Consider the following 13,105-nt stretch of genomic DNA (forward strand, 5'->3'; position numbering starts at 1 on the left):
GAAATAAGACACATGAGAAGAGTTCAAAATCATTGATGAATTTGTACCGAGGGAACTACAAGGATAATAAATTATAAAAAAAATTAATTAACATAAATGTAAGTAACTTCAAAAAAGTAACTTCAAATTGAAATTAAAATTAATTTACAGATACTATAAAGCTACCAGCACGAGTAAAATTAAATTTTGTACAGTTATTCAATGGAGTTTTTTTTTTGGTTGATATAAAAAATTGTTTCTTTTTTATTTGGTTTTACCTGATTTAATTTTATTTAGTTACAGATAGTATGGTTGTAGTAGTTGTGCAATATGATGATCGTGAAAACTATGGAGCTGTTTAGGTGAGTTTAAAATTAGTGCTTCTTAATTAAGTAAAAAAGTGAAGTACAAGTTAGAAGTAAATTAAAACTTATAAGTAATTAAAGTGTTTGGGAAAGAAGTAGAAGTACCGAGAGAAAAGTTAATATTTGTAACTTCTAAAAAATGCTTTTACTTTTTTACACAAACTGATTAAGAAAAACAGAAGTCGACTTATTTAGAAAAGAAGTATTTCTGCACCGTTGCCAGGCAGGCACTATGTTCTAATGTTATCATTTGTGTTTGTAAATTTAAAATTCTAATCTTTCTGCCTTAGTACATCCATAAAATTATAGTCCGCTTAAAGCCTGCAATAATTGGCCAGGAGTAGAAAATTGTCATGTCAGAAATATTTAAAAAATGAATAGGGCTTTGTCCCTCCTGTATTGATCAATACTTTTCAGAAATAAGAGAAAAGAAACGATCATTTTTTACGTTTCCCCAATTTGGACCTACCAGATATGAGAACTGCATGTGGTCCAAGCACTTGCCTCGGTAGATTGCCAATGATTGATCATCTTCTTTATGAATTCTTGGCATTATTTCTTCTGTACATTGCTAATGATTAACAATCATGTTTAGAAGTTTCAGGTCCTATATAATCAGCCTCGTGACACTGGTAATTTTAAAATATCCAAACAGGTCCATAGTTCCAAGCAAATTTATTTATCAGGCAGCTCACAGCCACCCGTTCATCCTGGGTCCCTGACCAGTGACCGGCAAGAAGAATCTACTACAAAATACTCTCTCCCTCCCATTTAATTTTATATAATCTTTTTATAGAAGTATTACTTAAGATACTCAATTTTATATAATATTTATGTATTATTTCATTATTTAAAAAAATATAAATATAAGTGTATAATTTATCTATTAAAATTTTTGTTTCTAGTAAAAATTTGAATATTAAAATTTTATTCAAAAAAAATATTAAAAATAATTTTATGAATTTATATTTTATAAAATTCTTAAAATATATGTAGAGCTCTCCGTCCTAAACGTATATACTCCTAAGAGCATCTCCAACCATCTAAACCCCTTGGCTAAAAAGTGAGTTGGCATACTTAAAATAAAAAGATATAGGCAACAGCTTCAAAAACTGAACTCCAACCATGATCAGCTGTTGTCTATAAATTTAGCCAACCTCGTATGGATGGCTAAATTTGTCGAACCTCTACAGGTCTGTAAGAAAATCTGTAGGAAGATTGTGCATCATTTATTACCATATTGAACTGATATATTCTATTTTAACAATTTAAAATATTAATAACATACTATTTTTAAATTATAGCCAACCAATATAGCCAGTACCATTGAAGCAAAATGTCCTACAGGTTCAGCAAATTTTACATAATGTCTTACAGGTCCAATTTAGCCAACGATTATAGCCAACGCCGTTGGAGATGCTCTAAGGGACCAAGGAATTATTATTTATTGTTTTGCAGCACTTCAATTAAGAAATTTATACATAACAATTACTACTTTAAACTAAACTGAATTCTCTGATATATATAACCCGAATTGGTTTATGACCTATTTGAGAACTTGAATTTATTTGAAATTCTGGATTTGATCAAATAACTTGTTTGAAAATTTGGATTTGAATTTTATTTGAAATCTAAAAATTCAAATATTAGTATAAATCTGATAAATTGAGTTGACAACTCAAATCTTGTTATTTGAATTAATTCATCATTTGAAATGAAATGCATGTTCCCAAATCGCTCTAATTTATTTGTAGTTGAACACGGAATTTGGTTTTCCCTTTTGGAACATGACACTTGGTTAAACAAATTAATAACTCGGTATTTGTAGTATGTTTTGAATAATATGATCGATTGAATTTATTAAAAATATTTAAAGATATGCAAAACAGCTCATTTTAGTACAAAATAAAATACATTTATTATTTTGTCTTTTATTTATTATTTTACTTTTTATGAATTTTATACAAACATATACGTATAAAAATACTATCATGAAACAATTAGATTTCACATTCAAGGAAGCGATAAAGGTTTTCAATCAGGCTTAATCATCAATATACTTATATATAAAGGAGAAGCGTGGGGCGTGTAGGTGGCACCTCTCACATCACTCCGTTCTATTTTTCTAACTTTTTAAAAAATTTTGGATGAAAAATATCAAAAATTAGAACTACCTTTTTTAGTTTCGGGTATATTAGAAGCAAGTTTCAGAATCTGATTTTGTTTCAGATTATTTATGGGATATAGTAGCTTGAAATTTTTAATCTGATTTTATTTCAGATTATTTAATTATGAGAAAGAGTAGCACACAAGTCCTATAAATACCCCTATAGATTGTAGGGTTTTGGATCATCTAAACACAACCCTCCTCTCTTTCAATACCGCAACCCTACCTGTCTCTGGTGATAGTTCTCTTGCTCGATTTCTAACTCGCTCTTGCTCGAGTTCTAACTCGGTGGTGCCGTTCTTCTCAAACGATAAGTGAAGGCTGTTTATACAGTATTACAAAAATAAAGGTTGTTGCAAGCAAAGATAGTTATAGACCGTTATATGGGAGTCGACAAATCCAAACACGGAAAAAGAATATAGTCTTACACGATATTGATGGATGATATTGTTCGTGCTAGAATTTGCGGGGTTAAGTGCTAAAGAGATTATGTAAAAGCAATAAAGTAAAGACACAAAGATTGGTGACGCGGAAAACCCCGTGAGAGGAAAAAAACCGCGGGAGGGCTGTGACCCTGCCAAGAATACTTCACTATAATTCAAGGTGTGTTACAATGTGTATGGGCTGATGTTACTTGCCCTTCTTCTAAGAGTCTAAGCCCTATTTATACAAGATAAACTCCAACTAACATCCCTATTATTACTCCACGTGCAGCTGTAACTCACCCCTCCTATTTATCCGCATGTGAACTTCTCAATGCTTATCCTCTGCCTCTGACTCGTTCTCCGCGAATTCAAACTCTAGAGCATGCCGTCCCGTCCTGTCCCCTCGTTGTGACGTCAAGTCACTTTACGTCAGCCAGGCTATCAAAACACGCACTAACAATTAGCCCCTGATTTTGTTTAAGAAATCTTTTATTAAATAAAATCATCATTTGTCTATCTCTTCGTTATTCCCGCGCACGTCTTCACAGCTCTGTCTTATCGATTCATATTCCCACGCATAGTTATCTGTTCTCACGCCTTCTCCTTTGCATACACCTCCTAGTCAATCTCTTTACTCAATCTCTTTCTCTCCCAAGGCATTTTCCAAATCTCATCCTCCATGGCGAAGAAAACTAATCAAACCCCTTCCTCTCGTGAGGCCGTCACTAAATCTCCCGTCAAAGTCGCATCTCCATGGGTTGCAACTAATCTCATCGAAGTCGGTGACAGTAAGGAAAGCTTTATGACGCCAGAGAAGCTTGAAGACACGAAGCGATTTTTCGAAGGCAACATCGAGGCTGTGATCCCTCCGTCGTCTGTTCGCGCCGACTGCTTCCGGCCGGACTAGGTATGCCTCTATTTCTATCCCTTTGACATTGGGATGACTTTTCCGTTCTCGAAGTTAGTGCAGGAGCTCCTTGATGACATGCAGATTTCTCCAGGGCAACTGATGCCCTTTGCTTGGAGAATACTAACTTGTCTTGATGCGGTTGAGGCCAAACACAAATTGGGAATCGATGTGAATGTGATAAAGTGCTGTTACTCCCTCAAAAGGCATTTTGGGTGCCGCTTCGGCTTCACTACCAAGAAGGCCTTGATTCTCAATGTCGAATCTGCAAACGATAGAAATTGGAAAAAGGATTATTTTTTTACTAAGAAGGAGTCACTGGGTGATGGTGGGGCTCACTTCCTTGATCGCTGGGATTCCAAAGGGGACCCAAAAGGGGAAGTCAAAGGTACATCTCTATGTTACACTTGTTTTGTTTTCTGCATGTTGTAATCGTTCATCGTTGCTGTCCTTTCAAGATTTTCGTGTAGTGTAACTGATTATTCTACTTACCATTGTTAGATTTGAACTTCACATTTGATCCTAACAATCTGGCTGCCAAGGAGATAGTTAGTAAGATTCTCGCTCTTCCTATTGAGGACAGGATTTGGCCCAATTGTCTTGGTCGTCCTGTCCGGAATTCTAGTCCAGTCAACATCTCAGAGTATGTCAGGAAAGGTAAATTCAAGGAGGAAGGCGATGCTTCAGAAATGGCTCCTGCCAGGACGGTTGCCAACAGGACCCGTAGCAAGGCCGTGGTTGCTACCAGTCGTGCGTCTTCCACACCCCAGACTCTTTCTTCCGACTCTCATGAAAGTCCCAAAACTGTGAAGGGGCTCGAAATGAGTTCAGGTCGTATTTTTGCTAAAGGTATTCGTTACTCCATAAAGATGTTAAAATGGTGTCTTATTCTTGCGTTTGTTGTGTGCTTCTTACTGTTCTCGTGCTCAATGTTGTCAGAGTATCAAACATCTGCTATCAAGCCGCTTGAGATGTCTACTAAAGAGTTGTTCGCGAAGAGGGCTCGTGATGAGAAGTCTGTTGGGACGGGATCCTCAAAGACCCCACTACTAGCTAGTCCCATTCTCAGCCCCGAGGCCAAAAGGATGAAATCTATTCCTTCTGAGACTGCTGGTAGATCAGGTTCATCTACTCCTTTGATTTTTTTTGGCTATAATGCTCATGCCAGGCCTGCGGAGTTTGCCCATTATTTGGGTGATCTATTGCTGCCACAGTACATCGAATCCTCAAACGGTAAAAGTCCCAAGATGCTGAGGTCTGAAGCCACTGGCTATGCTTTCCATGTGAGTTGTCCATTACTGTTTTTTATTTTACCTATTGTCTTTGCTGGATTCTTCTGTTAATTGTATTTTTGCATGCGTAGGCCCTGCAGGCATCTCTTATGGCTCATGAGGCTTCTGCGGTGGAGATGCGAGAGCTGGAGGACAAGTACAAGGAGTGTGTGAGCAAGTTGCAGTCAACTCAAGCGACGGCTTCCGAGAACTTGAAGGTTGCAAGGGAGGTGCAGCAAGATCTTGACGAGTTCACTGTGAAGGTGAAAGCTACTGAGGAGAAGATGCATGATGAGGCCCAGAAACTCATCACACAACATGCTATGCGTGCAAGGGTTGAAACCATGATGGAGTACTTCAAGGGCGAGCACGTTTCTTGGGATATGAACGAGACGGTGAGGATTTATAACGAGGCTTATCCAGGGGACGCTTTCCCCCTTCATGTCTCAAGAAACGATGGTGTGGAGCCCCTTGTTGATGGTACTAAAGCTACCGAAGCTGTTGCTGCCGAGGATAATCTGTCTGGTGAGGACGAGGTTCTGAAGGATGTCACGGATGATGTCAATGCTCTGGAAAAGAGCCCTGATGCTTAAGTGTGCTTGAACACTATTGCTCTCTAGTTATTTAAATGATTTTGAACTACATAATCTTGTTGGTTGGTTGCACTGGGTTTTGCTGAATGTTTTGCTGATTGATCGTACTAAGTTTATGTTTGAACACATTGTCTCGGCCTGTATGTTTGGTTAATCAGGCTTTGATTATATTATTTCGTACTCATTTTGGTATTTGTGTCACCAAGTTTTTGTGATAATAGCATTTCTACTCGTTATATTATGTTGCTAATGCTTGATTAGAGGAACATGTACTTGCAGGGTTACTGAGGAAGTTACATTCCTTGACGTACTTCTTGCTTCGTCGTGTTAATTTCGTTGGTGCATGCACTTGTTGTGGAGCTAAGAGCTTTATTACTCTTGAAGCTCGTTATTGTTGTTGTATTCTCGTTATGTTTAATTTGACGCATCTGTGTTGGTTGTGATTACCCCTCTTTTGAGGGTGAATTTGTTAGGATCTCGAAATTGTTCAGGACTTATGCTCAGAGCTACGAGTTAGAGTTAAAAACAATTTTGAAGAATTTAGAAAACGAATTGGAATTTTAAGAAGGTAAATAGAAGAGAAATTTCAAGGTATTTTGAAAATCGAGAAATTGGCGCAGTTGTGAATTGATTGATAAGATGCATTTGGTCCTGTTATTATTCTTCGTGATTCACTTAGCATTTGTTGTTTGTGTGTGCAAGAGGTATTTACGCAATCGTTGTACAAGATGTTGAATATGAAATGCAATATCACACGTATTTTATTGATTGGAAACTTCAAACTACATCATGTCAAATAAAAGAAGTTGAAACTACGCGTTCACGTTAGAGGACGTGATGTCCTAGCGACTTATTTGAAAATCACTAAACTTAGTGCAAGAGCAAATTTGAAACTACATGTGATAAGCTTTTAGGTGTAGTGCATTCCAACTTCTGGGAACCTGTTTCCCCTCCAATGTCGACAGGTGGTAAGCCCCTTGTCCAACAATTGCATCGACCAAATACGGTCCTTCCCAAGTATCCGCAAACTTTCCCGCAGCTGGGTCCGTTGTATTCTGGAAGGTTTTTCTCAGAACCATGTCGCCTATCCTGAATGTCCGGACGTGAACATGCTTGTTGTAGCTTCTGGCAACTTGCTGTTGGTAAGCGGCTAGCCGCATCTTGGCCATATCCCTGGCTTCATCTATGGTGTCTAGGTCGTGAACCAGTTCTGTGGAATTTGCTTCCTGGGTGAGAAGTCCATATCTCGCTGTTGGCATTGTGACCTCTGTTGGCAAGACTGCCTCTGCTCCATAGACCAAGCTAAAAGGCGTCTGTCCCGTAGAAACTTTTGGTGTCGTCCTGTCTGCCCACAAGACCCAAGGCAGTTCTTCAGCCCATCTTCCCTTGCAAGATGCCAACCTCTTCTTGAGGTTGTTGATGATGATCTTGTTGCTCGACTCTGCCTGGCCGTTGGCCTGCGGGTATCTAGGTGTTGACTTCACTAAGTTTATATTGTACTTCTTGCAGAAAGCTTCAGTTTTGTCACTTATGAATTGGGACCCATTGTCGCACACAATTTCTGATGGCACTCCGAATTTACAGAGAATGTTCTTCTTTATGAATGAGATGACCTCCTTTGACGTCACCCGACGGTAGGCTTCTGCCTCCACCCACTTAGAGAAATAATCCGTCATGGCAAGCATGAATACTTTCTGACCTGGCGCAGTGGGCAGCTTCCCGACAACATCCATCCCCCACTTCATGAAGGGCCACGACGGTATTGAGGTGTGCAGGTGCTCTGATGGCTGGTGGATGACAGGTGCATGGCGTTGACAAGCGTCACACTTGTTGACGTAATCTATGGCGTCTTGCCTTACGGTAGGCCAATAGTATCCCATTCTTAGCACTTTGAGTGACAAGTTCCTTCCCCCTGTGTGATTTCCGCATTCTCCTTCGTGAAGATCTCGTAATACTACATCTGCTTCACTGCTGGTGAGACATCTCTGCAAGAGCCCAGTTGCTGACTTCTTGAATAGGACTTCATCTATCATGACGAACCTTGAGGCCTTCATGCGTAGTATTCTGGCTTCATTACGATCAGTGGGTTGGTCTCCTAGCTGGAGGTAGTCCTTATATGTCTGGATCCATTTGTCTTTGTCACAGCATGCTTCCTCTATGTCCATTATGTGGGCTGTCATCTGGTCCTCTGTCCTTACATTGGCTGGTTTCAGGACGTGAATAATTGGGACGTTGAGAATGTTGTTGTTTTTCATGACAGCACCCAGTCCTGCCAAGGCGTCAGCTTGCGTGTTGAGTTCTCTAGGCACCTGTTGAATGTTGAACGTGTCAAACGAGTGTTGTAGTTGTTTCACAGTGTTAAGGTATAATGACATTTTGGTGTCTTTAGCTTCGTAAGAGCCATTGACGTGATTAACAATTAGAAGAGAATCACAGTTGATATTGATGTGTTTAACCTTTAAGTCTTTTGCGATGATCAGTCCCATAATTAGTGCCTCGTACTCAGCCTCGTTGTTTGTTGCTTTGAAGTCACAGCATATTACATATGGCATGGTGTCTCCCTGTGGCGATTTGAGGACGAGTCCTAATCCGGTGCCATTCACGTTTGACGCTCCGTCTGTGTGTAAGATCCAAGGCTCTTGGTCCTGTCTCGTCGTCAACTGTTGACACTCCACCTCTGCCTGCGTCATGAGACTCGGACTGAAATCAGCCACAAAATCTGCCAGTGCTTGTGATTTTATGGCGGTTCGGGGTTCGTAGACGATGTCATAAGTGCTCAGGCGGATGGACCACTTCGCCATGCGTCCGGTCATGTCTGGTTTGCTCAATACCATCCTTAAGGGGAAGTTGGTCATCACCCGGATTTTGTGTGTCTCGAAGTAGTGCCTCAGCTTCGTCGAAGTCATGGCTAGGGCCAAGACTAGCTTTTCCAGAGGTGTGTATCTTGTCTCCGTGTCAATCAAACTTTTGCTGACATAATAGACTGGGAACTGTGTGTTGTCGACCTGCTTCACAAGCACACTGCTGACGGCATGTTCCGTGACGGAGAGATAAAGGTAAAGTTCTTCTCCTGGTATGGGCTTGGCAAGAAGTGGAGGTGTGGTGAGGTATTTTTTCAAGGCCCTGAGTGCCTCTTCATGCTCAGGCGTCCATTCGAACCCTTTGTTCTTCCTCAAGACATCATAAAACATCTTGCACCTGTCAGATGACCGTGAGATGAATCTGTTCAGTGCAGCCACTCTTCCCGTCAACTTTTGGACCTCCTTCACGTTGGATGGACTTGTCAGGTCAAATATTGCCTTGACTTGCTCAGGGCTGGCTTCAATCCCCCTCCTTGTCACCATATGTCCCAAGAATTTCCCGGAGGAAACAGCAAAGTTGCATTTGTTGGGGTTTAACTTCATGTTGAATTCACGTAGTATGTCGAATGCTTCCTTTAGGTCCCTGACGTGGTCTTCTGCTCGCTTTGATTTGACCACCATGTCATCAATGTACACCTCCATAGTGCGTCCGATTTGTTGTTTGAACATTTTGTTGACTAGTCTTTGGAAAGTAGCACTTGCATTGCGTAGGCCAAATGGCATGGCCAAGTAGCAGTATATGCCTCTCTCCGTGATGAAGGCTGTCTTTTCGGCATCACTAGGTTCCATCTGAATCTGATTGAATCCACTCGAGGCGTCTAAAAATGTCAACAGTTCATGTCCAGCCGTGGAGTCCACCATCGTGTCGATGTGAGGCAGTGGGAAGGGGTCTTTTGGGCATGCCTTGTTCAAGTCAGTGTAGTCTACGCAGACCCTCCATTTGCCGTTCTTTTTCTGCACTATGACCACATTGGCTAGCCATTCCGGATATTCAACTTCTTTGATCATTCCTGCTTTTAACAGACGTGATACCTCCTCATTAACGATTTTGTTCCTTTCAGCAGCAAACTTCCTCCTCTTCTGCTGTATAGGTTTAAAATCTGGATCCACGTTCAACTTGTGCGTGATGACGTCTGGGCTGATTCCCGTAATATCTTCGTGATCCCATGCGAAGGCGTCCAGTCGTGTCGTGAGGAATTCAATTAGGTTTGCTTCCAAGGTGGGCGTTAAGTCTTCTCCCACAAGAACTTTCTTGTCTCCATCTGCCAAGTCTACTTCTGCTAGTTTTTCTGGTCCACTTATAGGCACCCTGTTGTCCTGCGTGCTGTCACACTGAACCGTAGGCTTCATACATGTCTTGTAACACTCTCTCGCCACACTTTGTTCTCCTCGTATTTCCTGGACCCCCCAAGGTGTTGGAAATTTGAGAACTTGATGGAAAGTGGAGGGCACGGCTTGTAGGTCATGAATCCAAGGCCTACCCATGATTATGTTGTATGTTGAGTCGCAATCTATGACCAGAAACTTGGTCAATATGTTGATGCCTTTGACATACGTAGGCAGTGTGATTTCTCCAATGGTTCTCTTCGTCTCGCCACTGAATCCCACTAGAGTGGTTGGTTTCTTGATCATGTCACTGTCTTCAAGGGCCATTTGTCGTAATGTGTCCTTCATCATTATGTTGGCAGCACTGCCGTTGTCCACCATGATCCGCTTGATGAAACAGTTACCGACGGGTAGCGATATCACCAGGCTGTCATGTTGAGGCTCCATCACATGTTGTCTGTCAGGGTCGCCAAATACAAGTGCAGGTGTCGTGTCATTCTTTTCAGCAACCACCATCATCTGTGGAGCTTTTCCCCTAGCCACACGTTTTGCTTGTGAGTACGTAGTTCCACTAATCTCACTACCTCCAGCTATGAAGTTTATGATCTTGTGGTATGGTGGTGGTGGCAGTTGCTTTGAAGGGGTCTTGTGTGGAGAGTCGCGTATGACACCCGTCGCCTTGCTGGCCATGAATTCTGTCAAGTATCCTTTGCGGACCAGGTATTGGAGTTCACGTCGCAACGCAACACAGTCGGAGGCTTTGTGTCCATAATCGCCATGATAATCACACCACAACTTCGACTCAGGGTTAGCTTTTGGTTTGTTGCTCTTAACCGGCCACTTGACCGTATCTCCCATCTTGGTGAACTCCCTCATCATCTCCGTTGGTGTGATCGTGAATCCATAACTGTCATAAGTTGGGGGAAGGTTGGGATCCTTCCTCCAATCTGTCTGTTCCTGGGTTGAGTTGACGCGTGGTTCCTCCTTCACGTCTCTGGTATCCCTTGAGTATGGTCTGTAGTCTCTGGTCTTGGTTGTCAAGATCTTCCTGTTTGGCCGGTAATACTTGTCATCATGATCCCGCTTATCCTCCTCCAATCGTACTTGGGCCATTGCCTTAGCCTGAACGTCGTCTAAAGTCTTGCAAGGGTATTTTGTTAGCTCATCGTAGAGTGGGGAGTCCCGTTCTAAGCCCCTTCTGAAGGCTTCAATGGCTGTTGGAATGTCACAATTGGTGATGGTAACTTTTTCTCGATTAAATCTGGTCAAGTACTCTCGGAGTGGTTCTCTGTACCTCTGAGTAATCTTGTACAAGTCACTCGTGGTTTTTTCAAACACTCTGCTACTTGCAAACTGGAGATTGAAGGCGTCGACGAGGTCAGCAAAGGTCTCAATGCTCCCGTTAGGTAGGCCCACGTACCACTGTAAGGCCGGTCCCGTGAGTGTTGAGCCAAATCCCTTGCACATGCATGGCTCCCTGAGCTCCCTCGTGATGGGTACGGTGAACATTCTCTGCTTGTATTGCGCCACATGCTCCTGTGGGTCAGTCGTGCCGTCATATGCTTTCATGGGTGGGACTGCAAATCGCTTCGGGGTCTCGACCATCGCTATGCTGTCAGAGAAGGGCGAGTCTGCATAACTCAGGGGCGTAGCTTTTTCCAAGGGTTTGGGTACCCCAGGAATGCGTTGTACCATCTCTTTGAGGGCCTGTAACTCTTTGCGCATCGTGTCATGACTACGTGACTTACTGGATTTGCTTTCCTTCTTCTTCTTCTTCTTGTTTCCCTTGTCATGTTTGTCATTTTTGTCTTGCTTCTCTGGACCACCATTGTCATCATTCGGACCTCCACCATTATCATTGTTGTTAACCTCAGGACCCCTTTGTTCTGGGTTTTCTACCTCGATTTCCTCGTCATATTGTTCCTCTTCCTCGTCATCCATATTCAAGCGTCTGGCTACGTTGCCTAACACCTCTCTTGCCGTGGGGTTGGACTTAGATCGGGCTGTTGTAAGTTCCCTTTGTAGTGTTTCCCTCTCGGTCTTCCAAGCTTCTTGTTGAGAACTCATGTCATCTTGCATTTTCCGGATCGTTTCCAAGAGTTGTTGTATCGTGGGGTTGTCTCCCTGGCTCGTGGAGCCATGGTGTTGTTGATCATCCGTCGTCATGTGGGCGTTCCCGTATCAGAGCTTTAGCAAGTTTCCCACAGACGGCGCCAATTGTTCGTGCTAGAATTTGCGGGGTTAAGTGCTAAAGAGATTATGTAAAAGCAATAAAGTAAAGACACAAAGATTGGTGACGCGGAAAACCCCGTGAGAGGAAAAAAACCGCGGGAGGGCTGTGACCCTGCCAAGAATACTTCACTATAATTCAAGGTGTGTTACAATGTGTATGGGCTGATGTTACTTGCCCTTCTTCTAAGAGTCTAAGCCCTATTTATACAAGATAAACTCCAACTAACATCCCTATTATTACTCCACGTGCAGCTGTAACTCACCCCTCCTATTTATCCGCATGTGAACTTCTCAATGCTTATCCTCTGCCTCTGACTCGTTCTCCGCGAATTCAAACTCTAGAGCATGCCGTCCCGTCCTGTCCCCTCGTTGTGACGTCAAGTCACTTTACGTCAGCCAGGCTATCAAAACACGCACTAACAGATATCAATATTTGTTGTTGTTGATTTTTATAAGATTTATCTTTCACATCACTCCGTTCTATTTTTCTAATTTTCTAGAATTTTTGGATGAAAAATATCAAAAATTAGAACTACCTTTTTTAGTTTCAAGTATATTAGAAGCAAGTTTCAGAATATGATTTTGTTTCAGATTATTTATGGAATATAGTAGCTTGAAATTTTTAATCTGATTTTGTTTCAGATTATTTAATTATGGGAAAGAGTAGCACACAAGTCCTATAAATACCCCAATAGATTGTAGGGGTTTGAATCATCTAAACACAACCTCCTCTCTTTCAATACCACAACCCTACCTGTCTCTGGTGATAGTTCTCTTGCTCGATTTCTAACTCGCTCTTGCTCGAGTTCGCTCTTGCTCGAGTTCTAACTCAGTGGTGCCGTTCTTCTCAAACGATAAGTGAAGGCTGTTTATACAGTATTAAAAAAATAAAGGTTGTTGCAAGCAAAGATAGTTATAGACCGCTATATGGGAGTCGACAAATCCAAACACGGAAAAAGAATATAGTCTTGACACGATA

General features: G+C 41.7%; 1 protein-coding gene across 1 annotated transcript; it reads right to left on the reverse strand.

Moving 5' to 3' along the window:
• Positions 1-6,600: 6,600 nt before the first annotated feature.
• Positions 6,601-12,060, reverse strand: LOC108221400 (uncharacterized). Its single transcript, XM_064090065.1, has one exon. It carries the CDS (start codon positions 12,058-12,060, stop codon positions 6,601-6,603), a length of 5,460 nt encoding a protein of 1,819 aa, XP_063946135.1.
• Between the last annotated feature and the right edge of the window lie 1,045 nt (positions 12,061-13,105).

This window comes from Daucus carota, chromosome 3 (genome assembly GCF_001625215.2).
Source record: "Daucus carota subsp. sativus chromosome 3, DH1 v3.0, whole genome shotgun sequence".
Lineage (NCBI taxonomy): Eukaryota > Viridiplantae > Streptophyta > Magnoliopsida > Apiales > Apiaceae > Daucus > Daucus carota.